We start from the raw sequence: 27,945 nt of genomic DNA, 5'->3' as shown, positions 1-27,945 counted from the left end.
AACGACACACTAAACTATTACTTTTTTGTCAATTTTTGGATGATATACTGTCTTTGTAGACATTAGTATAATACATAAAAAGTGTCAGCTAGCACCTTCGAGGCTTTTTCAAGCCTTTTCAAGGCTTGCTCTTTCCTCCCATTATTGCAGAGCCGTTGATGATGATGATGAAGAAGTTGAAATCGAAATGACGCACGCGACGCAACGCAACGCAAGGCTTTTGGTTTGCTTTTGCAGGTTTTTAGTTTGGTTTAGTTGTTTTTGAAACACCCAGACAAACACACATATACTCGTAGACACATACCTCCAGTGGGATTTGAACCCATGATGTCTTGAATCGTGATGCAACGTCCTTGTCCAGTAGACCATCTTCAGCGCTGGTGATTCTCCCCATAGTGACAGAGGATCACATAAAATAAGTGTACTGATGAATGATCAAACAGTTTGTCCTCGTAATTCAACAGTTCAGTTTTTGAAAAACTTTGACCAAGGTGAGAAACCAAGAAATTCAGAGTAAGAGCATGAAGACAAATATTTCAGTCCACCAGAAGATGACTTGTATCTCTGAGGTTATAAGTTCTAATCTTACAATGAACTGAAGTTCACACACTTTTAAAACTCTAGACTAAAGACAGAACTTAAAAAGAAAGGGTTTTTAAGCCATGCAGTCAAAATAGCTTCTGCTGTAAGAGTAAGACTTGTATCCCTGAGATTGTGAGTTCAAATCCTATGATGAAGTGCACTTTTTTTAGTTTAAGATTCAATGAAAACAGTCAAAGGATCCAAGAGAAGAAATGTAGGAGGAGGTGGCTCAGTGGACAAGAACACTGCTTTTAAGTCCTAATGTCATGGATTCAGTTCTTATAAAGAACAACACAATTGAAAGTTCAACATCCAAAGTAAAGATCGAGAAGTCTTGCTGTCACCAGGAACCTGTGGTGTGGTGGCTTTGTTCATGACTCTATTACTGTGCAGTCTGCAAGGTGGTCGGTTCAAGTCCACAACTACACAGTTCACCATCTAACAGTTGTTTCCATAAGTATAGCATGAGATTTAAAAAAACAATCTTTGTCGTGTTACTCTGTACACAATCCCACAGCTGTGGAAATGATGCTGCCACCTCGAGGACACCACAAGTTTACGATTGTAAACAAACGCACCACGCCAACAATTCCTGACGGGTGAGAGACTTTTGTCTCCTTTCGATCTTCATTTTGGATGTTGAATTTAAAATGTCTTTTTCTTTATAAGAACTGGTAAACTATGATTTTTTTGTCTCATTTTGGGCGAAATACTAAACTATGACATTTTTGTCAATTTCTGGACGACATACTAAACTATGACTTTTTGTCAATTTTTGGACAACATACTAAACTGACTTTTTGTCACATTTTTGGACAACATACTAAACTATGACTTTTTTGTCACATTTTTGACGACATACTAAACTATGACTTTTTTTCTCATTTTTGACGACATACTAAACTATGACTTTTGTCTCATTTTGGACAACATACTAAACTATGACTTTTTGTCAATTTTTGGACGACATAGTAAAATTTGACTTTTTTGTCCATTTTTGGACAACATACTAAACTATGACTTTTTTGTCTCATTTTGGACGACATACTAAACTATGACTTTTTTGTCACATTTTGGACGACATACTAAACTATGACTTTTTGGAGGACATACTAAACTATGGCTGTTTTTACTGTTTCATGACGACCTCACTATCAACAAAATACATTTTTTTACATTTATTTTTGCACAACTGAGTAAACAAAAACGAAAGTGACCTCAGAAAAATAAGCACATGAAAATTGAGTTGAGGGCATAACGCCACCTGCTGGTAGCTTTAATAAAGCACGGTAATATTACATTTTCTTACATTTTGTAATAATAACTGCAACTTATTATAAAATTATGACATGATGAAGATGATCACATTATTGTTTTATCATGGTTTCAAAAGACCAACATGACAGGACTGAGTACAGGTCCTGGTTCTGGTCCGGGTCAGGACCAGCGCACCAGGACTTGGTCTCCGTCCTCTATGGAGTAAAAAAAAAGAGTCTTCAGGTCGTTGTCTATTTCAAACTCTGTCTCTGCCTTCTGTAAAAAACAACAACAAAAATCAACATAGCATAGCATCACGTGTTAGCATGTGTTACCATGGGTGCTGCTGTAGCGTGTTAGCATATGTTACCATGGGGCTGATGTAGCATGTTAGTGTGTGTTACCATAAGGCTGTAGCATGGTAGTGTGTTAGTATGTGTTACCATGGGGCAGATGGTAACACATACTGACATGTTCACGCTGAGCATCATAAAAGGGCTCCAAAAAAATGACACTAACATGCCCAAAGTGTCGAAGGTTACGCACACAGCGGCGTCAGGTCTGACCCTCTCCATCATGCAGGGAGCCAGATTTACTCTTCACCGCACATGAACAGCGATGATTCACAATAAAGAATATATCATTTACAAACAGCAAGATATGTGTTTCATGAGCAGAAAAAATGAAACCCGTGATCCGACCCGACCCGTCTCATTTGCAGATTTTTTTGGACCCTACCCGTGGGTCCGGTCGGGTTTGTCAGGCCGGCCCGACCCGTTGAGAACTCTACCATGGGGCTGCTGTAGCATGTTAGCGTGCGTTACCATGGGGCTGCTGTAGCATGTTGTTAGCGTGCATTACCATGGGGCTGCTGTAGCATGTTAGTGTGTTACCATGGGGCTGCTGTAGCATGTTAGCCTGCATTACCATGGGGCTGCTGTAGCGTGTTAGCATGTGTTACCATGGGGCTGCTGTAGCATGTTAGCATGCATTACCATGGGGCTGCTGCTAGCTTGTTTTACCATGGGGCTGCTGTAGCATGTTAGCATGCATTACCATGGGGCTGCTGTAGCACGTTAGCGTGTGTTACCAAGGGGCTGCTGTAGCATGTTAGCGTGTTAGCATATGTTACCATGGGGCTGCTGTAGCTGAGCCTCAGATCTGTGGCTGGAATCTTCAGAAGTCTGTGGAGGAAACCTTTCATCTTCTGAACCATCATGGAGGCTGGAGATTGGACAACAAACACGTTACTGACAAACTCTTGTCACTGAATCAAAGCTCAAACAAAGTGTTCCAGTTAAGTATTTTAACATTGACCTGGAAGTTTCTTCTCGATCTGCGATCGCTCGGCATCGTCAGGAAACACAAACGTGATTTCTGACGAGGTAAAGAGAGAAGATCAGTGACGATCAGAGACTTCATGAACCAATCAGAGCGCAGAGAGCAGACAACAGACAACTCACTTAACAGCTGATTCTTCAGAGTCAACGGCTGAGGCTTTTTCAGTTCTCCTTCTTCTGGAGCTCCGTACTCTGAAAACAAGACCAGATTAAACCCAGGATTAAACTCAGGATTAAACCCGGTATTAAACCCAGGATGATCAATTTATTAATCCAGGATTGAACACGGGTTACAGTTGAAAACCTGTTTATTGTAGTTTCCTGTAGCTGCCTCTAGATGTCCCCACAGAGTCAGTCACCTGAACTGTGAGCTGATCATGTGACGGGGGCGGGACTTACTGTCAATGAGGCTCTGGTAGCGAGGATGTTGACAAGCGAACTCGGCATTGCTCTGACCCGGCCCCCCCGCCTTTAGCCACTCCTCTCCAAACATCTTGAGGTAGTCAAGCTCTGCCCCCCTCCTCTCCTCTGCATGAATCTGGTGGAAAATTGTGTAACAGGTCAGATGACCCACACACACACGTACACACACACACACACACACACGTACACACACACACCTGACAGTTGTTTAAAACACTCAGTCGTCCCAGTTTCGCGATCAGAATCTGATCAGCTGTTTTACGATTTCTGTCACTGGTCGTCAGACGATTGTGACGACACGACAACTTCACCAGACCACGAAGTTTGGCCAACTCGTCCACCACACACCACTGAGAGAGAGAGAGAGAGAGAGAGAATAGTTTCACTGCTTCAATATTAAAACAAGGAAGGGCCATCAAATACAGAATGTTTGGCGATGGTGTCAATCCATTATCATTAGATAGATAGATAGATAGATAGATAGATAGATAGATAGATAGATAGATAGATAGATACTTTATTCATCTCACAGAGAAATTCACATTATCAAACATTCTAAAGTGGACCATGTGGATACATCACAGCGTCAGGAGCAGTTTTCCCAGAAATTAAGCCGGGAGAACGGACGCTCCCAGAAAGCATTGATCTACTGAAGGCCATCTAGCTCCGGAAAAACTGCAGAGGGCTGGTGCCCTGGTGTTGTGGGACGGTCCCCTAGGCAAGACTGTGAGTGGTTACGCATCCAGGCCTCTTCAAAGAAGTGGAGGTGACCACATAGTGGCTAGAGGCCACTTGGGGCAAAAAGGCAACGTAGGGACAGTACTGGAGTTGCCTGTGATCCTACCTGCGGAGGGTGCTGCTGTGGAAAGTGCCCACCAGGGAGAAAGGAGGTGTCTCTGGATGTCGAGAAGGAACTCAAGGTAATTAGGGCAGGCCTGACCTTCAGAGGCAACCCTGGAAGGAAGATCCAGCATCTCTTCCCAACAACAGAAGGGCTGTGTAGAAGTGGTTGGCTCGTATAGGGAGATTCTAGCGTGGGAGGCAGTACTGACAGTGAAAGAACTCAAAACTGCAGTGCAGGACCTGGTCCTGGCCGCCCAAAAAGGGGAGTAACGTTTCCTGTAATGGCGCGAGACAGACTCGTTGTCAGCAGGGATGAAGCCTCAGGGCCCCTGAAGCAGTTTACCGCACTGGACGCTTTGGTCCCTACATCATCAGAGACATCTGCCTTCACATCATCCATTCATAGATTATTCATTCATGTGCAGTGTCTTTTATCAGCGGTGCTCACTCACCCCCTTACCCTCACTCACTGATAACTCCCTGCCCACTTTTTATAGATTTTCAAAATCAGGCATTGGGCGAAAATCAGCTTTGGACCAGGGGTTTAGTTCCTTTTTAAATAACACACACACACACACACACACACAAACACTGACCTCAGAGATGTTGTTGTCATTGATGTAGAGTTCTTTCAGAGTTGGAAACATTGCAGTCTGACAACCTGAAAATATTTAACATCAACTTTAATACACTTCATACACGCTGTGTGTGTGTGTGTGTGCGAGTGTGTGTGTGTGCGAGTGTGCGCTTACCAGGAGCAGCGTCCTCAAACCTGATGATGGACAGTCCAGTGTTGGACAAGTTCAACAGCTCGAGTCTGTAAATCAAACGTAAAGAAGAAAATGTGAAGAAGAAAAGTGTCAACAAACATTCACTCATTCATTCACTGATCACCAGGGGGCAGTAGTGAGCTGTACCTGGGCAGAGCAGAGAGACACAGGACAGTTTCCTGCTGCAAAGGATTTGACGAAATATTGAGGCTGCGGATGTTCTGGAGGACGTCGACTGGTCTGAGAGTAAACAAGAAGACAACATCATTGTCATCATCATCATCAACAACAACATCGAGGACACAGTGGACAACAGCGTCACCTCTGCAGCTCTGTGATGTTGTTCTCTGGCACAGACAGCTCCTCCAGCTGTGGCCACATGGGGGCGCACTCCAGGATCTGTGCAGAGAAGATATTTTTCATCATCATCATTGTGCACATTTCCCTGCTCTGCCCCTAGAGGTCAGTGTAGAGACAAGCAGCACACCAAGCCTGAACTGAGGAGCTGCTGATAGAACGTGTGTTATCATGTGGAGTTAGATCTGGAACTGTGGTGACTGAATGAATGAAGTGTGGTGACTGAATGAATAAAGTATGGTGACTGAATGAATGTGTGTGAATGAATGAAGTGTGGTGACTGAATGAATAAAGTATGGTGACTGAATGAATGAAGTGTGGTGACTGAATGAATGAAGTATGGTGACTGAATGAATGACGGTGGTGACTGAATGAATGAATGAACTGTGGTGACTGAATGAATAAAGTGTGGCGACTGAATGAATGAATGAATGATTGAAGTGTGGTGACTGAATGAATAAAGTGTGGTGACTGAATGAATAAAGTGTGGTGACTGAATGAATAAAGTGTGGTGATCTGTGTGTAATTATGTATACACTGTATTACTGTGTGCGTGTGTGTGAGTGTGTGCGCACCTGAGGCCAGGTGAGGTCACAGTCATGCAGCGTTAAAACTGTGAGTCGACAGAACGCTCGGCAGTGCAGCGAGGGGTCAGAGGTCAAACGTAGCCTGTTGAAACTAAAGAATGAAAATAAACAAACATGAGGAGATGTTTGGTGACAACACACACTCACACACTCACACACACAGAGACACACACCTGAGCACCAGCTTTTCCAGTCGGTCCAGTTGTTCACAGATGTCGATCACGTCGCTCCAGCGGGAAATCAAACTGCGACTCAGGTCCAACCACTTGACGTCTGATCACGTGTGTTAAAGCGTCACTACACATAACAACAGTCGCCGTGGCAACAGCCCAGAAGAATGACAAGTTTCACTTTTTCAAGGATACTGGGCGTCACTTTGCGGATTTCTCCTTCAGCGCCGGCGCCGTTCACTCCGGTTTTATGAAGCAACACTGACGTACGATTCTGTAAACTGTAAACGCACGCACAAACAGGAAGTGACCCGACGTTCGCAGTCAGCTGCTGCTTGGACAGGAAAAACATCGTACCTTTGCTCCTTGACGTGCGTCCACATCACCGGGATGGGCGTGTCCTCACTCGGCTCATTCTCTGTGTTGTCATGGTAAACTTGTCGCACGGCGGTGAGGTAATCCACGCCGAAGTTGACCTTCGCCGGGCGCACGAAGGACGCGCCTGTAGAGTGTCTGCGAGAGAAACAAGGGTTTTTTAACCTACGCTTCACTCCTGAGATTGAAGCAAGCAAGTGGGCATGGCCTGTCTCCTGCAGCTCCACCTCCTCATCCGAGTATTCGTCATGCGTGCAAAGACACTTACCTGCATGTGAAGTAGTGCACGCCACCATGGCTGCCGTCATGTTTGCCTCTGCTGGGGTCGTCCCACTCTACACCGAGCCACAGACCTAAACACACACACAAAAATTCTATTATTATTATTTGTCATAATTAACATTTCCTCATCATGTCAACATTTTTTTAATTATTTTATAAAAGCTTGTTGTTTTTTTTCTTCGTCTCATGAATCAAACAAATCTGTCAGATATTTACTGATTTAAAAAGGGACAGTTCAGCGTTTTAAAGTGCAGTTGACTGTACTGTACTATCAGCTATCATTGGAAGTATATTCCTGTAGTGAATCAACTTGGAATAGAGCATCAGATACTGTGGAGGCAATGAATATCCACTAAAAAAAAATCACAAGGAAGCATAAATAACAATCAAATGATTGACTGGTTTGCATCAAAATTGGAAAAACAAAAGTCAAGATGGATATGAAAGCCAAAATATCAAATGCTTGTCATTTCTTGCTGATAGACAGTTTAAGTTTCTGCGATATTTCTGTCACATGATCACGTCTTTATCTCACTGTTAAACTTTTCCAACAGAGTTGAAGTTTGTAAACCACTCACTCTCCCACACCAAAGCCCATAGAGAAAATCTGTGATTTTACCATCACAGCACACAGGAGTTGTTGATCCACTGCTACCTCCATCACTATGTTCAAATGTCTTATTTTGTCAATTCTGGATTTAAAAATCCTGTGTTCAGATTGACCTCAGTGACACAAAGTGACCACACGAGGCAGCAGTGCACCAGCAGCTCCTGTGCCCCCCCACCAGCTAAAATCACTGATTTTCTCTATGGGCTTTGGTGTGGGAGAGTGAGTGGTTTACAAACTTCAGTTTCCTGTTGGAAAAGTCTGTTTAACAGAGAGACGTTAAACAGACTTGTCACGTGAAACATGTGACGTAGATATCATAGAAACTGACGTAGCTTTTATTGTTTGAATAAAAAGTGTCTCTCACACCAAAGTCCAAAGAGAATATTCGTGAGTTTACATCACAGCACACAGGAGTTCACTGAGGTCTCGGTGTCTCCGGCTGGTTCTCAGCAGCAGGGGGCGCTCACAGCACAGTGACATCACCGGTACTGACCTGGTGTCGGTGGTACCGGGCCCACGTACCGCACCGTCGCCCGGTCCACACCGCAGAACACACGCCGGCCCACCGCGTCTGCGGGAACATCCGGCTCCGTGAAGTCCACTCCCATCGCGGAGAGAGACAGATTGAGCCTGAAAGACAGAGCGACACAGGTCCTGACGTCATTCAAAAGTACGTTTCCTGTTTAATGACGTCAGCTCAGTTCATACACGTGACACTCACCTGTGTGGTTTCAAGAAAGAAGAGAAAGTACGCGTTTTTCAGCCGCTGAGAAACGTTACACCCACACACAGTATACGTCACCGGAAGAGACTGCTTTCATCGCCGGACTCGTTTCCGGGGTTACGTTTTCAAACCCACTAATTTACGAAAAACAATAAACAATAAAACAAAACAAAACAAACATTTATTTTAAATCACACACACTAAAGTCGGACACTTTAGCTGTGTACGAAAGAATTTACGTTAAAAGATCATAGGAACTGTCGTGTCACTGAGACTGTGCTCCCCGCCGGAGTGTTTAGGCAGCTGCGCCGCTGTTTGTGTGTATGGAGAACGTGTTGAAGATTCACGGAGTCATAGAAGATGAAGTGGTGAAAACGTGAAAATAATAATAATTTGAAGAAAATCTGAAGAAATGACGACGACGAAGAAGAAGAAACTTCCACTCAGGTTTGTTTACACCGTGTTCTGTGCACCGCGATAACTGCAACGATTCAGCGATTCTTTATCCATCGCTCAGTTAATAGTCAACTGTTTTTGATAACCGATTCATTGACTTTAGTGTTGGTTTGTTTTTTAAATAATGAAATCACGTTTTGGGATGTGAATGTGAACATTTTATAGGGTTTTTTGCTCCATAAAAACAAAGAAATCAATCAAACTCAATCATTTATTGTTTGTGGACAAAAACAAGACATTCGAGGACATCGTTATGTCCAGAGTTTGATCAACATTTTCTGAACCAAACAACTGCACACTCTGTATAACTTTTACTTTCGACTCTTTGCTGTTGTAACATTGTACATTTCCCTGTTGTTGGACTAATAAAGTAATGTTAATTCATATTATATTATTATTGTCATTACTGGAGCCTGAGGCTCATCTCGTGTGGTCACTTTAGTTAAGTTAAGTCTATATGAAATATTTCAAATGCAGAATTCATTAAAATCAGACATTTAAACTTTGTAATGGAGGCAGCAGTGGATCAACAACTCCTGTGTGCTGTGATGTGAAAGTCACTCATTTTTAGAGCTGAAACAATTAATCGATTACTAAACGAATCAACAACTATTTTGATAATCGATTCATCGGTTTGAAGTAGCCAATTGTTTAAGCCACCTGTGGTGTGTTGACGTGTGTGTGTTTGTGTCTGTCTTCAGTGAGGCGGCGGCGTCCTCAGGTCAACAGTCAGCTGATTATGTGGTCGGTCAAGTGTCTGGGAGTTTGTTCCAGAAAACGTCCACAGCCTCAGGATCGTTGTCCGATCTGTTTGGCTCCGCTGCTCCGGCTGCCGCTCTTCTCTTTCAGCCTGTACCTGAGGTAACACACACACACACACACACACACACACATGTTCGACATTCATGACATGAGGGGACATTGCATTGACTTACATTCATTTCCTGGAGACTTACTCTAACCATAACCACAATTACTACTGGCCTAATCCTAATCCTAACCCTAACCCTAATCTCAATCTCAGCCTAACCTTAAAACATACCTTCACCTTAAAATGTAGTAATTTACGTTATGGGGACTTGCTTTTTGTCCCCACAAGGAAGACAAGTCCCCATAATGTGACTGTGTAAACAGGTTTAGGTCCCCACAACATTAGTAATACCTGGACACACATACACACACGTGAGTGACTGAGTGATGAGTCATCGTGTCGTCTCTGTTCAGATAAAGTCAGAGCTGAAAGAGCAGCAGGATGAAACACCAGAGGTCAAAGGTCAGCCCAAGAAGAAGCAGCAGAGGGAGAAGAGGTCAGAGGCCGAGCAGAAGCTGGACAACAGGTGTGTGCTTGTCGTCTCTTTTGTCTGAGTTGTCGTTCGTCTCCCTCGTCTCTCGTCCTCACTGTCTCCGTCCGTCCTCAGGGAGAACGCTCTGCAGAACGCCGACGAAGATGAGCAGGAGATGTCCACGAAGAAGAAGACGACGACGACGGTGAGGACAAAGAGGACGGCCTCAGAGTCGGGTGTCCACAACGACACCGAGCACTGGGTGAAGAAGAGACAGAGGACAAAATCCTGCAAAGAGGAAGAGGCTGCCAAGACCAAGAGGACGGTGTTTGTGGGGAATCTGCCCACCAGCTGCACCAAGAAGGTGAGTGTGTGTCTGTGGGAGGAGTCAAAGGTAAATTCATCACTTTTAAAAACTCTGAAAATCGTGTGTTCATCAACGTTTAAATCACTGTTTGTGTCGTTTAGACGCTGAGGAGTTTGTTCAGAGACAAAGGAAACATCGAGTCTATACGCTTTCGCTCTGTGGTAAACACACACACACACACACATCCACACACACTCACTCACAGACACACTCATACACACACACTCACACACGCATTGTCTCCTGCAGGTCAGAGAGGATCCGTCCATGTCCCGAAAAGTCGCAGCGATCAAGTGCGTGAGCGTTTTTCTTCTTCTGTTTGTTATAATAATAATCTTGTTAATCTCTCGTGAACTCATGTTTGTTTCTATCGTCAGACGTCAGATTCATCCAAAGAAGCCGAGCGTCAACGCCTACGTGGTGTTTAAAGACGAGGGGGGTGTCGCCAGCGCGCTGGACAGGTGCGTCACAACGACGATGGATGATGAAGATGATGTTTACAAACATTCCTAAACTGCGTGGTGTTTTTTTTTTTGCGACAGGAATGGCGTGGAGATCGAGAAAGACTTTGTCATCAGAGTGGACAGAGTGACGGACAGCTCGTCGGTAAGTCTCCAGTCGTTGCCGTGATGATGAAACCAAAGCACGACGTGCGCCTGACAACGTTTTTCTCTCGCGTTCTTTTCCTTCCAGCACGACCACAAGCGCTCCGTGTTCGTGGGGAACCTGTCGTTTGGTGAGTGTCCATGCTGCATTCAGGTTCCACGGGAAACCACGCTGCGTTCAGGTTCCAGGGGAAACCTCACGTTCTTCACACTGTGCTGCTGTTGTTTTTCAGAGATAAGTGAGCTCGTGTTCCGGCGACATTTTGAGCCGTGTGGGTCAGTGGAGGCGGTCCGACTGGTTCGAGACAAGAACTCTGGACTAGGGAAGGGATTTGGCTACGTCCTGTTTGAGGTACGACGTTAGTTTTTCACAATAAAATAACGGCTGCCTGCAGAGACAAAAGCAAAACCAGGGTTTAGCCTCTTAACAGAAGACTTTTTAAAGACAGTTTAAAAAGTCTACGACAGATCTATATATAAATAATATGATTATTCACCTATATATGTATGTATATATGTGTGTATACATTAATATATATGATTGTGTTGTGTTTGTCGCAGAATGCCGACTCGGTCATGTTGGCACTGGAGCTGGACGGCTCAGCACTGGACGGACGCTCGATCCGTGTCAAACGTTCGGTGAAGAAAGAGAAGCAGAAGAAAACTAACAGTGACCACGGCCCCACGAGGGGGGCTGGGCGGGGCAGAGGCTCCGCCCATGGCCCGATGAGGGGGGCAGGGCGGGGCAGAGGAGCGATGGCTACGCCCGGCAGAGGCTCCGCCCATGGCCCCATGAGGGGGGCAGGGCGGGGCAGAGGAGTGACGGCTCCACCCGGCAGAGGCAGAGGCAGAGGCTTCAAGTCTCCACAGAAATTGGGCAGGAACCAGAATGCGTCAGCCAATGGCTCCGCCTCCTTCAGAGGACAGATGGTGGATCCAAACAAAAAGATGAAAAAGAAAGAGAGAGTGAAGAGGAAACTGAAGCCAAACAAGGCCGTTCATATCTGACCTCTGACCCCTGTCGTCATAACAGAACCAGGACCCGGTGATCGTTCACGCTGCGATTCGCTCACTTCCTGTTTGTCGCGTTTGTACAAAGTGAAAAAGTCAAAGAACATTTGATTTTGTCGTTATGTGTAAATTCTGAATGAATTTTCAACATAAAACTAAGTTTCTTGATGCTTCATTCACGATCATTATTTTTTATCAATATGTTGATTATTTGTCTATTCACACACACACTTGATTCATTTATAAGTTTATAAAACATTGATCAGTGTTTGTCAAACCTGGAAATGATTTCTTTGTTTTGTGGAGCAAAGAAACCAGAAAATATAAACATTTTAGCTGAAAAATTAAAGAAGATTTTCGTGTTCGTAGATTTAAAATAATAAAAATCACAAAGACAACAATATTTTTGATTTTTCTAACCCAGATAAAATTTCATGTTTGTAAATCAAACAGCGATTACGTAGAAAAGATCGTATCAAAAACAAAGTTTGTTCAGTTTTTTTTATTTTTAAACACAAACAAAAACATTTCATCACTTTAAAATAAAGTGTTTTCAGTCGAACGAAAAAAAAAGACAACAGAACGAGAATAAATACTGAGTTACTGATGGTAACCATGACAACGTACGCTGGTTCAGACCTGCAACAAAAGTCCAGTTTGTCAGTAGATAAAGTTCGGATTCTTCCAAACTCTGTGACGAAACGTTAATACCCAAAAAAAACGGGTACGTTTAAAAACAAACAAAAAAAAATCTAAAACACGACTGAGATAAAAACATGACTTCCCCTCAGGACGTTTCACAGGAAGTGATGGGCATCGGCCAGAGACAGAGGCCGAGGTGTTGGCAGGTCCACGGCGGTCCAGAAGACGAAGATGAGGACGTCTCCTCTCAGCATTCGTCTTATTCTATATCGTCCTCGCTAAGACTCTGTGCGCTAACGATACGCTGAAAACAGACAAACAAAGGTTCAGAAGAACACTCAGCGAAGGTGCTGAATTATGGACGTACTGTAGAGGTTCCAGATCAGTTATGAAGGCACTGCAGATGTTCTAGATCAGTTATGAAGGTACTGCAGATGTTCTGGATCAGTTATGAAGGTACTGCAGATGTTCTGGATTAGTTATGAAGGTACTGCAGAGGTTCTAGATCAGTTATGAAGGTACTGCTGAGGTTCTAGATCTGTTATGAAGGTACTGCTGATGTACCTTCATAACAGATGAATACCATAACCAGAAGGGAACTGCAGAGGTTCTGGCTCAGTTGTGATGGTACTGTAGACGTTCTAGATCAGTCGTGGAGATGTTTGTGGCTCTGGAGCCTGAGCGAGAGACCTACTTGGCTGATGCTGGGCAGTTTGGTGAGCAGCATCTGGAAGACAGGAGGAGGCAGCGTCTGCTGGAGCACCTGCAGCAGCTGCTGAGGTTGACCACACACGGCGATGGCATTGGTCAGGTGATCCACACCTTTCTCATAGTCTCCTGCAGAGGAAACAAACATGTAGAGAGTTTTCATTTGTACCAGCAACAAATTGATAAACCAAATGAAGTTAGCTGCAAAAACAGAAACTGGGTGTGGAGGCGTTACCTTGAGCCAGAAGCTCCTCCCCCAGCTGGATCTCCTCCAGGAAGAACTTCTGCACCGCCTCAGCGTCCTTCAGGTCTGGAAGCTGTGGAAGAATCAACATCTGTCCTCAAACACTAACATCTTTCAAAGTTCATTTGTGTCCGTTAACATCAGACACAAAACCTGGTCCCAGGCAGGTTTCTGAGAGCAGAAAGTGTGTTTGACAGCGAAGTCCGAGTCAGTTCTTTAAGCTCCAAAACATCACGGAGCGAACTGACGTCATGACAACAAAAACAGAACCTCGCTGTAAACAACAACAACAACAAGCTCAATAAATCAATCAATAAGCTGCTAAACTTTATGATATCTCTGAGTGAGGAAATCTGAGTCCGCTCACCTTGGCCAGTCCTGCTCTCTCCTTCGCTGCCTTTTGTTTACTCCGTCCTGAAACACAAGAGTCCACTTTAGACCAGAACCTGAAAAACCAGCTCAAACAACATGAGTGACATGTCATTGATGTTGGAAGGTTTCAAACTATAAAATCACACTGTTTATGACGATGATGATGAGGTCTAAAAATAAATGAACTTTGATTTAAAAGGACAATTCCAGGTTTTTTAAAGTCAGACGAATGTACAAAGAAACATCAGAAATATTATCAAGAAAGTTATGACTTATGTTACAAAATCCTGAAACTAAACTAATAATAAATAATAAATCATGAGTATTCAAGACAATCGCAAGAAATGTGAATGGTTTTCGACATTTGCTCTTTAACGGACCAAAGATGAACTCGATTAATCAAGCAAATAATCGATGTGTTGGTCCTTGGTTTTGCTCCTGCTACCAAAACGGTGACAGACACCTTACATTTTAATCATGTACAAGCCGAATTGTCCCGAAGACACTGTGGTCACGTGTTAAATAATACACATTGCTCTATGATGTGCATTCATTGAATGTTTCGTTAAACAACTTGTAAATGCAGGTTTTCTGAACGTGGTTCGGTCTGAGGGCTTAAATTAACCTGCTATGGCGGATTGAACCGGAACTACAGACTGTGAAGAGGTTTATGAGAAGAACAGACCGAAACCAAACTGAATCGAATTGAATCGAATCGTTTCGTATAGGAACTGCTAGCCCTGGTGAAGGTGAAGAGGAGGAGGTCAAACACTCACGTTCTCGCAGTCTGTTCTTGAAGTTCGGGTCACTCCGTCGTTTCCTGTCGAAATAAATGCAGTAACCCACGAACAGCGCCCCGCACACTCCCGCAGCTATCGCGCTCGTCCTCCCGCCCATCATCACTGCCGGTGCCCGCTCGGTGTGCGGAGGATTTACGGTTGTTTTGTGTTTTTTCTCCGGTGGTTATTTTACCGTCAGGGAGCAGGCGGAGCGGCTCAAGACAGGAAGGACCCGCGAGGACCCCGCCGTTTGACAGCCGTTACCCCATAGCTGTTTATTCAACGCCTGACTGAAAAAATATGACGAATAAAAACATTTGTGACGGCTTTGAATCCATGAAAATAACAATAATAACGACTTAAACCTCTGTAGTTCCGGAAAAATCAATATTGAGCTTTTACGCCGAACTCCGTAAAAAAACTCTTACGAATATAAGTTTTTTTTCCTAAACAAACACTGATTAAATATCGTAATGAAATATTTAAACACGATCACATCAAAGGATTCACAGGAGTCTGATACAGTTTTCACAACAATTCAGGCGAATAAGAAAAAACAAAAAAGACCGACAGAAGTGTCATCTATGACTTTGAACTGTAGAGGGCAGCATTCCACCTCTGAGTGTGCAGCCTGCCGGAAATGTTTACAAGAAGAAAATAAAACAGTCAATAAGTGGAATTTACTGTATTTTGAGTTTAACTTTAAAAAAACTAACCGTAGAGAGAGTTTATAAGAATTTGCGTCCATGAAGGACACAAATACAAGAGGTCAAATCACGGTCTCTGAGGTTTGTTTGTCTGCTGTGACCAGCAGAGGGCAGCATAACACCAAACATGAGAACGTGAAGGTCTCTCACTTCATGCAAGAAGCTCGACTGAAGCTCAGAGCTACAAGATCCGGAAACCAGTGTGAGAAGACGTCAGCTGATCCGCCCTGTGGAGAACCTGGAGGACAGGACGTGAGCATGGAGCCTGAAGAACCTCTGGAGATGTTCTGTGAGAGGGACCAGACCATGGTGTCGCAAGGCATAAGAGTTTGATCTTCTGACGACAAAGGATGATCTTGAGTGTTCTGCAAAGATTTATAATAAAGTAAAAAATACAATACCAAATGCCCTCATCCAATCAATAAAAAAATATTTAGTTAATATTTCAACACTAAGATTACACAGGATTAGATGGTGTGGCCCTATTAGACAAAAAGTGTAAAAAGTGTAAGTTCCTGAGACAATACTTATGTAATACCATGTACCCTTATATTGCAAGAAGCACATTTATTCTCAAAGACGACAATAAATCTGAAATTTCAGCTATCAGAATAACATTTTTTTTCCAAGTTTTCCATTCCCCCAAAATATGAGGAAGTCCACTTCAAAACTCTAAATGACATTTATCCCTCGAATGACTTCATTAGAAAGAGATTTAATCTGGAGGTGAAAAATAGTTACTTACGTAAAACAAATATAGAAACGACAAAGCATTTATTTTATGATTGTAAAACAGTTCAAACTGTATGGAAATCTATATGATTTGCTGTCCTGCAAATAAACATTGATTTCTGGTCATTATAAAATATTCAAGTTGGTGTGCTCCTAAAAAAAAAAGTATACATTCTTGATTAATAACCTGATTATAATAACAAAGTATTATATAAACAAGTGCAGATATGAAGAAGAAGAAGAAGAAGAGGACAGAGGCTGAATGATCCAGAAGAGACGGGAGGTCAGTAAAGACAAGCATCCACTTCCTGTGTCGTTTTACGTGCTGATGGAACAGTTTGAGTGTTTTTGTTGAACTGAGTCTTTAATAAATGTCTTTATTTATCATCATCACACAAACACTGTGTCCTGAGGCATTATGGGTACAGCTGGCTAAAGACAGTGACTCCAGTGTGCCAGCAGGGGTAGCTGTTGATCCAGCACAGCAATATGCACACACACACATACACACACGAAGCGTCTGCATCCTGTCTGACTGTGATAACTTGATATTCAGAGGCCTGATGGTGTTCACATTCAAACAGTCAGCAGCTCATATGACAATATGAATGAACACCACGCAACACTGGAATGTGCTCACACAGACACACACACACTGAATGGTTTGATTCACAGTGAGCAGGAAACATGGCCGCCAGAGGATACACCAAGAAAACCTTGATTTTATCCACTTTAACAAAAGACTTGTGTAATAAACTCGACGTCAGTTTAAGTCTCTGATATCTACGTCACATGATCACGTCTTTATCTCACTGTTAGACAGACTTTTCCAACAGGAAACTGACGTTTGTAAACCACTCCCACACCAAACCTCACAGAGAAAATCAGTGATGTCCATCACTAAGTTCAAATATCTTATCTTTCCAATTCGGCTTTTGAAATCCTACATTCACTTTAACTTCAGTGACACAAACTGACCACACGAGGCAGCATTAGACCAGCAGCTCCTGTGTCCCCGCCAGCTAAAATCACTGATTTTCTCTATGAGGTTTGGTGTGAGACAGTCAGTGGTTTACAAAAGTCTAACAGTGAGATAAAGACAATCAAAGGTGATTTCCAGCCTGTTTTCACTAAGTTCTCTCGACAGTAGCCGATAAAAACACACTGGACTGTCCCTTTAAGACGAGGAATAAGAAGCTGAGAAATATTGAAAATAAATGAATTACGTGACATATTGTTTCTTAGATAAGAAACAGCAACATAAAGCGTAAGTGACAGATTGATCAGACTGAATCAGACCTGAGAGTCAATCAGCTTCAATGATCACTCAGACCTGATGAGTTAAAGCTGATTTAAAGCTGATCTGTCTGGAGCAGCTTAAAGGGTCAGAGGTCACTGGGTCATGTGGAAGAAGACTCCAGTCATGGAGGGGCTTTAAGGAAAATGCTGAGCTTTTCTTTTCCTGGGAAAATGATGGTGATGTTGTTCCAGGTCTGTGTGAGACAGGAAGTAGAAACAACAAACCTTCCCAGGAACAGGAAGTGTGAGAAAGCTACGATTTCACAGCGATGTCACCTGACACATCAGCAGATAAATACTGAGGATTTTCCCAAAGAAACTAAATATCACAAACATTCATGACCCTCAATAGTTTGGTTTAAAAATGAATTTAACAAATATTTACGAACGAATATATAAAGAAATATTTATTTATTTAAAATTGTTGTCAAAGTCAGAATTCTGAAGGAAAAAGTTGAATTTTGAGGGGAAAAGTTAGAATTTTGAGAATAAAGTCTGAATTTTTAGAAAAAGTTGGAATTGGGAGAAAAAGTCGGAATTCAGAGATTAAAGTCGGAATTCTGACTTTTCAAAATTCTGAGAGAAAAGTCGGAATTTTTAGAAAAAGGGTGGACTTCTGAGATTAAAGTCAAAATTCTGAGAAAAAAATTAAGGAGTAAAAAGTAAAAATTCTGAGATAAAAGTTGGAATTTTTTTCAAAAAACCTGTTTGAATTCTTTCGAAAACACTGTTGAAATTTTTGGGAAAAAAGTTGGAATTCTGAGATTAATGTCGGAATTCTGAATGAAAAATTGGAGTTCTGAGAAAAAACGAAACGAAAAAAGTCAGAATTCTAAGAGAAAATGTCTGGGGGTTTTTTAAAGTGTAATTCTGAGAAAAAAGTTGAAATCTTTAGGAAAAATTATAGTTGGAATTCTAAGAAAACTGTTTTCAGACTTTTCATTCATGCTGTTTTCTTTCTTACAAAATCAGATTAGATCAGATCAGAACGTCACTGCGGTGAAAAATGAGAGGATGAATGTGTGAACTGATGATTAAAACTGCTCCTTCACCACCTACTGCTCATGTCTGTTTGAGTGTATTCTTTCAAGGTTTGCTTCACATATGTAACAGATTTGAACAGAAACCAGATTCCAGTGTGGTTTTTACGAGGAGACCAGATTCCAAACTGTAGTGGACTTCAGCACTGCTGCTCTTTCTGTTTGTGTTGAGAGTGGAAAAGATGAAGCTGCTCACACACACACACACAGGGATGAGATGTGGGGGAGGAGCAGAGGTCTGATGGTTCTGTCAGACTGACCCCAGACTCTCCAGCTCCACGTGTGCCAAGTGTAATTCTTGGACCAGGTTTTGGTCTATGGGGGTTTATGAAAGAATGAGAAGCAGAAAAACACGGGAGTCTGATTTCTGCATGGAGCGCTGGCTGCAGACAGGAAGTCCTGGGACCAGGTCCAGACTGCAGTCTAGTGGGTGTGAGCGGAACCACGACTCAGTTCACATTTACAACCCTCACCACGTGACTTCTTTACATGATACTGCAAACAAAGTCAAAGGGAAACTGCGGGAAGGACCCAGGACCGGACCAGGACTTCAAGAACCATACCGGGACTTCAACGTCTATAATAAGAGAGTCAATGACAGGATGAGGGGAATCTTATCCATCGTGTACTGAACGTTCCACACATCTGACTCTGATCCACGACTTCCTGTTGACAGAGTCAGACGAGTCTTTCAAAACAAAACAAGAGTCTGTGACGTCCTCGTTCACTACGTTCACATGTGAACCACAGGAGGAGGAGGAGGAGGAGGAGGAGGAGACATGTATCCTCCCCCTCCCTCTGTGACCTCAGCTGTTTTTATCTCCACTCTCTGATCCATTAAGTGTTCTCCAGGTGTTGAACCCTTTCATCTCATCCTCCCACCAACACACATGAAATCACAGGAAACACAAAAACCCACTCCTGATCTGTGGAGGACAACAGTTAAAGCTGCTGTAGGTAACACCAGTGTTGGGGAGTAACAACGCTACGTCATTTATTACAAAATGTACGTAATTGTAATCTGCTACGTTACAGTTTTGCTTTTGGGAATTTCCATGACAATTTTAGTTACATTTTATAAAAGCTGGGATTTATCAAATCGTTTTTTTTCCTGTCAACATCCTTCTTAAGCCAACACTTGCGATTGGCTCTCTCTGGTCATGTGACATTCTACACTCAGTCGACTTGTTAACTGTACGACAGTCGGCAGCAACGATGTCAGATAAAAAAAACACTTCACACAGACAGAAGGTAACAAACATTTGTGCTGTCGACGTGGAACCTATGGACACAACTAAAGCTACGTAGCCTATTAGCCTAGAGCTGTAACTGCAAGCACTCACATACAATAACATGGGGAAGTCCTTTCATGCCTCGCAGGTTCAATGATGATGACAAAGCTTTAGTTTCATATCATTGCTGATGCAACAACAGTGTACAATGAAGTCAGATGTAGCTCAAACATGACATAGATTTTCCAAATATGACCTTGCAGCGCCACCTTGTGGTGCAATCCTTATTAGCTTAGTGAGACTTTGAAAAGGTTAGACTCATAATGTTTGGTTAAACTTAATAGAACATTGACTTTACATTGAAGTTATCTTTCCAACACTTGGTAATATTTGTGGTGAGTGATGGATAATTCAGATTCAAATGTCTTCGTTTGTCACTTCAGTGTAATTAGTGACACAACGTGACCACACGAGGTAGCAGAGGACCAGCAGCTCTGTGAGGTTTGGTGTGGGAGAGTGAGCGCTTTCATCACGTGATCATGTGGCCTCAATGTTGTAGTCTGGTGTTAGCATGCTAGCGTAGCATGAAAAAGATGCAGGAAGCTAAAGGTGCTGTGTGTTAGCATTAGCTTACTCTGCTGCTGGTGTCCTTCTCCAGTGATGGTGATGATGATGATGAACAGGGTTTACCAGCCACAAATGCAGGAGCAGGAAATTAGCAGGTGAGGAGAAACAGGAAGTGTGAGAATGACATCACAAGAAAAACAGGAAATAAAAAACTGTGTGTGTGTGTGTGTTTGTGTGTGTGTGTGTTTTCTGACCAGTCGCCATCATGGAGACCAAAACCTGGTCCTAATGAGGCAGAACCTCATTTCCAGGGAACTGGTTTAGTTTAGTTTATTAACATTGGAATTGTGGTTATGGTTAACATTAGTGTTAGTCATTAACTGGTTATGGTTAGTGATGAGACGTCGATGCAGAGACTGATTCACTGTTTTACACACACGCACACACACAGACACGCACCTGTGTCCCGACTCTGAGGACACAGCTGGCTGAGGACACCCCCCGTCCTTCAACAGTCCTCACGTATGAGTTCCTCTGCTCGCTCCAGCAACTGTCGCCATGGTAACTAACTTGGATCACACCCAATCATGAGACGGATGTGGCGCCTGAAGAGGGGTGGGGGTAAGGGGGTGAGGGTGAGTGGGAGGTGCCGCCTGAAAGGTGAGGAGGACGAATCACAAGCGGAGATGCTGCTCTCATTCAGAGGTCAGGAGATAAGACGGGCGCCACCTCCTCACACACTGACCTTTGACCTGCACCGCCCCCTAACCAAAGTTCACTCGGGGGTGACTGAGCCGTGAAGTGAGCTGTGAGTGCCCCCTACTGCTGAGAACTAAGAAGAATCTGTTGCAATCGGCTGTCTCACCATGAGGTGTCACCAATTCTTACATTCTGGACCTTTAATGTAAAGCAGGTAACTAAAGCCTGGGTAAGTAACCTTTGGTAACCTGGTTAAAAAAACATGGCCCTATGTTAGCTGCTAGTGTTGTGACGCAGGAGTTAGCATCGCTGCCAAAACCGAAGCAAATGAAGAAGAAATAAATGTTTATTAAAGCAATTTAAACATATAACATAGTTATCCTAGCATTTGACCCAGGAGAGGAGTTAGCTTAGCATCTGCCCCAGGTGAGTAATTAGTTTAGCAGTTGATCCAGGAGAGTAGTTAGCTTAGCATTTGCCCCAGGATGATAGTTAGCTTGGCATTATCTCCATAAGAGTAGCGAGCATTATAGCATTTTCCTCGTAGAATATTTTGCTTAGCATTAAGCTCCATTAAAGCAGTTAACTTAGCATTTAGACCAGTTCAATTAGCATTTACCACCGGGACAATAGGTAGCTTAGCATTAACTCCAGTATAGTATTTAGCTTAACATTTTCTCAATGAGCATATTTAGCTTAGCATTTTCCCCAGGACAGTAGTTATCTTAGCATTTACTCCAGGATGGTAGTCAGCTTAGCATTTACTCCAGGGTAGTAATTATCTTAGTATTTTTTCAAGGAGAATATTTAGCTTAGCTTTTGCTCCAGAAGAATAGTTAGCTCAGCATTAGGTCCAGGAAAGTAGTTAACTTAGCATTTGTTTCAGGAGAGCATTTGCTCCTCAAGAGCAGTTAACTTAGCATTTCTCCCGGGAGAATAGTTAGCTTAGCATTTCCCCTATGACAGTAGTTAGCTTAGCATTTTCCTCGGGCAGTAGTTAGCTTAGTATTTGTTATCTCACATGTTATCCACACATTGATGAGTGCCGTGTTAAAAGTGAAACAGTGAAGGTTGAGGAGTTTTCTCTGTTTTCTGACAGAGGACAGAAGACAGATGACAGCGGACAGCGGACAGCGGACAGAAGACAGAGGACAGAGGACAGAGGACACATGACAGAAGACATAGGACAGATGACAGAAGACACATGACAGAATACATAGGACAGATGACAGAAGACAGGTGACAGAAGACAGAAGACAGAGGACAGACAGATGACAGAAGACAGAAGACAGAAGACAGAGGACAGATGACAGAAGACAGAGGACAGGGGACAGAAGGCTGCAGCAGCCGGAGCTCGTAAAGCTCCCTCAGCGCCGACATCACCGCTAAACTCTCCATCGCTCCCCAACGCCGCAGAGCTGCAGCGACACCACTACACTCAGATTTATGAGCTCGTTTCAGTTTGATGAACAGCAGGACAGAGGACGGACGGAGGACAGAGGACGCCACAAACTCCACTCACCACCAACAGCAGCACCCGTCTGTCTGTCTGTCTGTCCTGCTCCAAATATCAGCTTTCACTGTTGATAAGCGGACACATGGGCGGGCATTTTGGCCAAACACTTCACCATGATTTAAATGTGATGTCATTGGTTTAGAAAACATAGAAACTGTTCACCAGCACACAGGAGCTGCTGGTCCTCTGCTGCCTTGTGTGGTCACTATGTGCCACTGAGGTCAATCTGAACTAATGATTTCAAACACATTTGAACTTAGTGATGGAGGCAGCAGTGGATGAATAACTCCTGTGTGTGTGATGTTAAAATCATGGATTTTCTCTATGGAGTTTGGTGCAGGAGTGTGACTTAAGTTCAGTAGCTAAAATCTGTTTTCACTGAACCTGAGCCTCTGTGTGTGAGGCTGGTTCTCAGCAGTAGGGGGCAGCACAACCCCACTTTTTTAAAGTTTTGTTGGTAAATTGAAGGACAAAGGATAATTTTAAGGAAATATCATATTCACAAAGCCACATTTAGTAACTCTAAACCTTCTTTTATTGCTTTTGTAAGGAAACTGAACAGTACATCAAAACCATCTATGATGGTTGTTACTGTTTTCTATCATAAAGATTCAATAAAGATTTTATAAGAATAATAATACATCCTCAAAGTCAAACAGGAAGCTGAGAAAGATCAGCACACACACACACATGCACGCATATGCAGGAAGTGCCAATGTGTGGACAGAGTAAAAACAAAGGGCGGGAAAACACAGAGGCCCTTTCTCAATACTCAAGTACGGAAGGATGTACTTGCGTACTTGAGAAGTACGCCTGGAGTACGTACTTGTCAAGAACGGGAGTACGCACAAATATGGATATGAGAAACAGCCAGAGACACCAAAGTGATTCTCATGTCCTGTGAGTAAGAGAACGATGTCAGCACACACTAAATAAACATTATGTTGAGGCTCCACCCACTCATGACTCACTCACTGTCACCGTAGTTACGCCTGGTGTCCACACACAGTTTTACTCTGAAACGTCATGTTTTAATGTGGACTTTTATTTTGAAAACTACAAGGATGTGTTTTGGAGAGGTCAAATACAAACTCGCTTCAAAAGACTTTTATTTTGAAAACAGTTTTACAGATGACAACATTGATTGTTAGGACACCTGCGATCACACTGACCTCATGATGACCTCACAGTGACCTCACAGTGACCTCACAGAGACCCCTGAGAGACCTCATGATGACCTCACAGTGACCTCATGATGACCCTCATGATGACCTCACAGTGACCTCACACATGATGACCTCACCTCACAGAGACCTCATGATGACCTCACAGAGACCTCATGATGACCTCACAGTGACCTCACAGAGACCTCATGATGACCTCACAGAGACCTCACAGAGACAGTGACCTCACAGTGACCTCATGATGACCCCACAGAGACCTCATGATGACCTCCCACAGAGACCTCACAGAGACCTCACAGTGACCTCACAGTGACCTCATGATGACCTCACAGAGACCTCACAGTGACCTCACAGAGACCTCACAGAGACCTCATGATGACCTCACAGTGACCTCACAGTGACCTCACAGTGACCACACAGTGACCTCCGTCCTGGTCCTGGTCCTCCAACATCACCCCAGCTAAACTAAGTAACTCATAACAGAAGGCGGAGCTGCGGGAGGGTCATGGCGGTGCTGGCCCCGCCCCCACAGGTCTAAATATAAGTGGGTCACAGCTGATTTACTTGAAAGCGTCTCTGATGACCACGACATGGACACACGTAAAGATCCAGTTTCATGATCCAAGCTTTACACACTGCTGTGTGTGTGTAAACACAACAACACAAACAATGTCCATACATGACTGTACTGAGAGCGCCCCCTGCTGCTGAGAACCAATCTCACACATAGAGCTTCAGGCTCAGAGAAAACAGATTTTAGCCACTTAGCCAAAGTCACTCTCCCACATCAAACCTCATAGAGATTTTAACATCACACACACAGGAGTTGTTGATCCACTGCTGCCTCCATCACTACGTTTAAATGTCTGATTTTAAAATATTTCATTTAGACTCAGTGACACAAAGTGACCACACAAGGCAGCAGAGGACCAGCAGCTCCTGTGTCCCCATGAGCTAAAATCACTGATTTTCTCTATGGGTTTTGGTGTGGGAGAGTGAGTGGTTTACAAACTTCAGTTTCCTGTTGAAAAAGTCTGTTTAACAGTGAGATAAAGACGTGATCATGTGACGTAGATATCATAGAAACTTAAAGTGACGTACACTTTATGACGTAAGTCTTTAGTTAAAATGATTTCAAACCAGTTTTTATCTGTTTTCTCGAGGATCAGAACATTGTCATCAAACTGTCACAGGATGAACTTCACCAAAGGAGGTGAGACAGTATAAATAACATCAGTGATACCTGACTCTGTGTGTGTGTGTGTGAGAGAGAGAGAGCAGCTTTTTCTGGAAACATAAAGTTATAATTAAAACAAACATCTGATGCCAAACCAGTGAAACCTAAACCCTCCAGTGACCTTAACACACACACACACACACACACACGTTTCTAGCTTTTAGCAAAATAAAAGCACCTCATATTTTATGTTCTTATCTTGTTGAATTGATTATTTGTTTACTCAACAATTTGTGTGTCTCTCTCTTTGGCTAGAACATGTCTCACTCTTTCTCTCGAACGTGTCTCACTCTTTGTCTCACTCTTTTCTGGAACATGTGTCTCACTCTTTGGACGGAACATGTCTCACTCTGTGTCTTGAACGTGTCTCACTCTTCATCTCACTCTTTTCTGGAACGTGTGTCTCACTTTTTGGATGGAACGTGTCTCACTCTTCGTCTCAATCTTTTTTCTGGAACATGTGTCCCACTCTTTGGATGGAACACGTCTCACTCTATGTCTTGAACGTGTCTCACTCTCTTCCTGGATGAAGACACGTTGCTGTGACGTCAGCAGCTTCCTGCTGTGTGTGCTGTTCTCACCTTTGACCTTTGGACCACAGCTGCAGCTTTTAATAGTGAGCACACAGACGTGCTGCTTATTCTGGGCTCTTTAAATGGTTCAGGCTTTTCTGCAGTGTGGTACGTGTAAGTCGTGCTGACACGTGCTGAAAATTCTAATTGCAGATTTTTAATCTGCATCAGTTTAAGTCTGCGATATCACATGATCACGTCTTTATCTCACTGTTAGACAGATGTATGTAAACAACTCACTCTCACACACCAAAGCCCAGAGAGAAATTCAGTGATTTTTTTAGTTATTTATAAAACGATAGAAATTGTGTTTGATGTTTGATGTTTTCTCTCCTCCTCCTCCTCCTGTGTCATTCGCTCCTCTGTTTTCTTGGCAGAGCGCCCAGTATCAAACCCCTCCACCCCCCCAACCACCGCGGCCACCATCATCTAAACATATCCAGCTTCTGGCCTGAGGGAGAACTTTCCATGAGACTGTGACACCAGAGACTTTTGTCCACGACCACAAAAACCTTATCCTCAGTCCACGACCACAACCAAGGGGGAGGAGGGAGGAGGGGGAGGCACCGTGCTCCTTATGAATCATCAACCAGATGTTCACCGCTAACATCAACATCAGTGCATCGCTGCCCTCCACAGGCTGTGACACTGTCGGAATCCTGGCTCCGCCCACGTGACCGCATAACATCACTGTGACAACAGATAGAAACTCTTTATTTAAAAAAGCAGCATGACACGAGCAGCGGCCTCTCAGATCACTCACACGTGGGTGTGTCCTGACAGTGGGCGTGTCCTTTTTCTCAAAAATAGATTATTTTTCTTTTAGGCCAAAAATAATCTTGTTTTACTGTCGAATCATTCTCAACTCGTTCAAATTAAATGACTGTTAATCCGTAATCTGAGATTAAAGAAAACTGAAACTAAACAACACAATCTGATAAACACTGTGTGTGTGTGTGAGTCTGTGTCTGTGTGTGTGTGTTGATGTCAGCCCTCTCTCTCTCACACACACACACACACAGCAACGGGGCAAATATTGAGTGTGTGGTTGAAAAAGGATTGTCAGCTTCCGAGCGCGCGTGTGTGTGTGTGGGGGGTATTTAATTACACAGTAGATCTGAGACAGATGCCCCCCACACACACACACACACACATATCAACATGGCTGTCAGCCCAGTTCCGCCCTGAGCAGCACAGACCACACTGTGTTTAAACTGAAGCTAAACAGAGGAGGAATCCCCCGTTCCGTGTTTCTGAAAATAACAGATGAAACGAGGAGGAGGAGCAGGGGGAGGAGGAGCACGAGGAGCAGCAGGGGGAGGAGCCACAGTCTTCCACTCTGATGTCACATAAAGAAAAACATTTTTAGGAGTTTTAGACAAATAAAGGAACAATTAAAAAACAGTGATGACATCATGATAATAAAGAAAAGTGTGGAGTTCCTCAAGGCTCCATCCTAGATCCAATTCTATTCTGTGTCCACATGCTTTTATTTGACTGCAGATGAAACATCGGTGTCTCGAAAGACAAAACAGAGACAAACGAGAGACAAACAGAGACAAATGAGAGACAAAACAGAGACAAACGAGAGACAAATGAGACAAAACAGAGACAAATGAGAGACAAAACAGACAAACCAGGGACAATACAATTGGTCTCTGTTTTGTCTCTTGTCTGTCTCTGTTTTGTCTCCCATCTGTCTCTGTTTTGTCCTCGTCTGTGTCTTGTTTTGTCTCTGTTTTGTCTTCGTCTGTCTCTGTTTTGTCTCCAGGACACGTGTTGTCTCTTGAAGGTGAGCACAGATGTGTATACCTTCAGAGGCACAGACGGACAGCGTGTTGTTGTGGACTCCATAGTAAACTCACTGCTCTCAGGTTAGAATGTTTCAGTGTGGACGAGAGGAATCCTCCCCCTCCTCCCTTGACTTCCTGCCAGCTGACTGACGTGGCAGCTCCAGCGTCATGTTTACCTCCAGCAGCAGCAGCTCGTGCTGCTATATTTGGTCTCGCTCTGTAAAACGCTTTCCCAGATAAAGACGACGGCGGCGTTCCTTTCATGGTAAAACTGAGAGAGGGCGAGAGAGAGACAGAGGGGGAGAGACAGAGAGTCAGAGAGAGAGAGGGGGAGCGAGACAGACAGACAGAGAGAGGGGGAGAGAGAGAGACAGACACAGAGAGACAGAGGGGGAGAGAGCAGCTGCTGAGTCCGTACACACACACACACTGTATGTGTTCCCTAAGTTTGTTTTTATAAATTTCCCTGAGAAAAAATTGCGTTGCCTTCACTGACTACAGGAAAAAACAACCTCGACCTTCAGTGTCAGTGAAGGGTTAACAGCACACACACACACACACACTCACTCATTCATCCTCT

At 43.5% G+C, this 27,945-nt stretch overlaps 3 protein-coding genes across 3 annotated transcripts; 1 reads left to right on the top strand and 2 right to left on the bottom strand.

Moving 5' to 3' along the window:
• Positions 1-1,828: 1,828 nt before the first annotated feature.
• Positions 1,829-8,394, bottom strand: tbce (tubulin folding cofactor E). Its single transcript, XM_044016739.1, has 17 exons — positions 8,318-8,394; positions 8,090-8,226; positions 6,973-7,057; positions 6,687-6,842; positions 6,525-6,610; positions 6,333-6,432; positions 6,148-6,250; positions 5,538-5,614; positions 5,363-5,455; positions 5,198-5,262; positions 5,042-5,106; positions 3,800-3,952; positions 3,579-3,717; positions 3,303-3,371; positions 3,157-3,216; positions 2,972-3,063; positions 1,829-2,115 (listed from the first exon to the last, which is right to left on the bottom strand). The coding sequence occupies exons 2-17, from the start codon at positions 8,202-8,204 to the stop codon at positions 2,020-2,022; spliced, it is 1,554 nt and encodes a 517-aa protein (XP_043872674.1). The 5' UTR covers positions 8,205-8,226; positions 8,318-8,394; the 3' UTR covers positions 1,829-2,019.
• Positions 8,395-8,597: 203 nt separating this feature from the next.
• rbm34 (RNA binding motif protein 34) lies at positions 8,598-12,217 on the top strand. The gene is made up of 11 exons (XM_044016740.1): positions 8,598-8,767; positions 9,478-9,637; positions 10,001-10,113; positions 10,195-10,423; positions 10,528-10,587; positions 10,676-10,719; positions 10,804-10,887; positions 10,969-11,032; positions 11,120-11,162; positions 11,265-11,383; positions 11,593-12,217. The coding sequence occupies exons 1-11, from the start codon at positions 8,733-8,735 to the stop codon at positions 12,037-12,039; spliced, it is 1,398 nt and encodes a 465-aa protein (XP_043872675.1). The 5' UTR covers positions 8,598-8,732; the 3' UTR covers positions 12,040-12,217.
• A 480-nt stretch (positions 12,218-12,697) lies between these two features.
• tomm20b (translocase of outer mitochondrial membrane 20b) lies at positions 12,698-15,010 on the bottom strand. The gene is made up of 5 exons (XM_044016743.1): positions 14,785-15,010; positions 14,004-14,050; positions 13,628-13,709; positions 13,379-13,521; positions 12,698-12,988 (listed from the first exon to the last, which is right to left on the bottom strand). Exons 1-5 carry the CDS (start codon positions 14,906-14,908, stop codon positions 12,944-12,946), a joined length of 441 nt encoding a protein of 146 aa, XP_043872678.1. The 5' UTR covers positions 14,909-15,010; the 3' UTR covers positions 12,698-12,943.
• Positions 15,011-27,945: the final 12,935 nt, after the last annotated feature.

This window comes from Solea senegalensis, unplaced genomic scaffold (genome assembly GCF_019176455.1).
Source record: "Solea senegalensis isolate Sse05_10M unplaced genomic scaffold, IFAPA_SoseM_1 scf7180000014736, whole genome shotgun sequence".
NCBI classification, from domain to species: Eukaryota; Metazoa; Chordata; class Actinopteri; order Pleuronectiformes; family Soleidae; genus Solea; species Solea senegalensis.
This window is presented reverse-complemented; position numbering and strand designations above follow the sequence as displayed.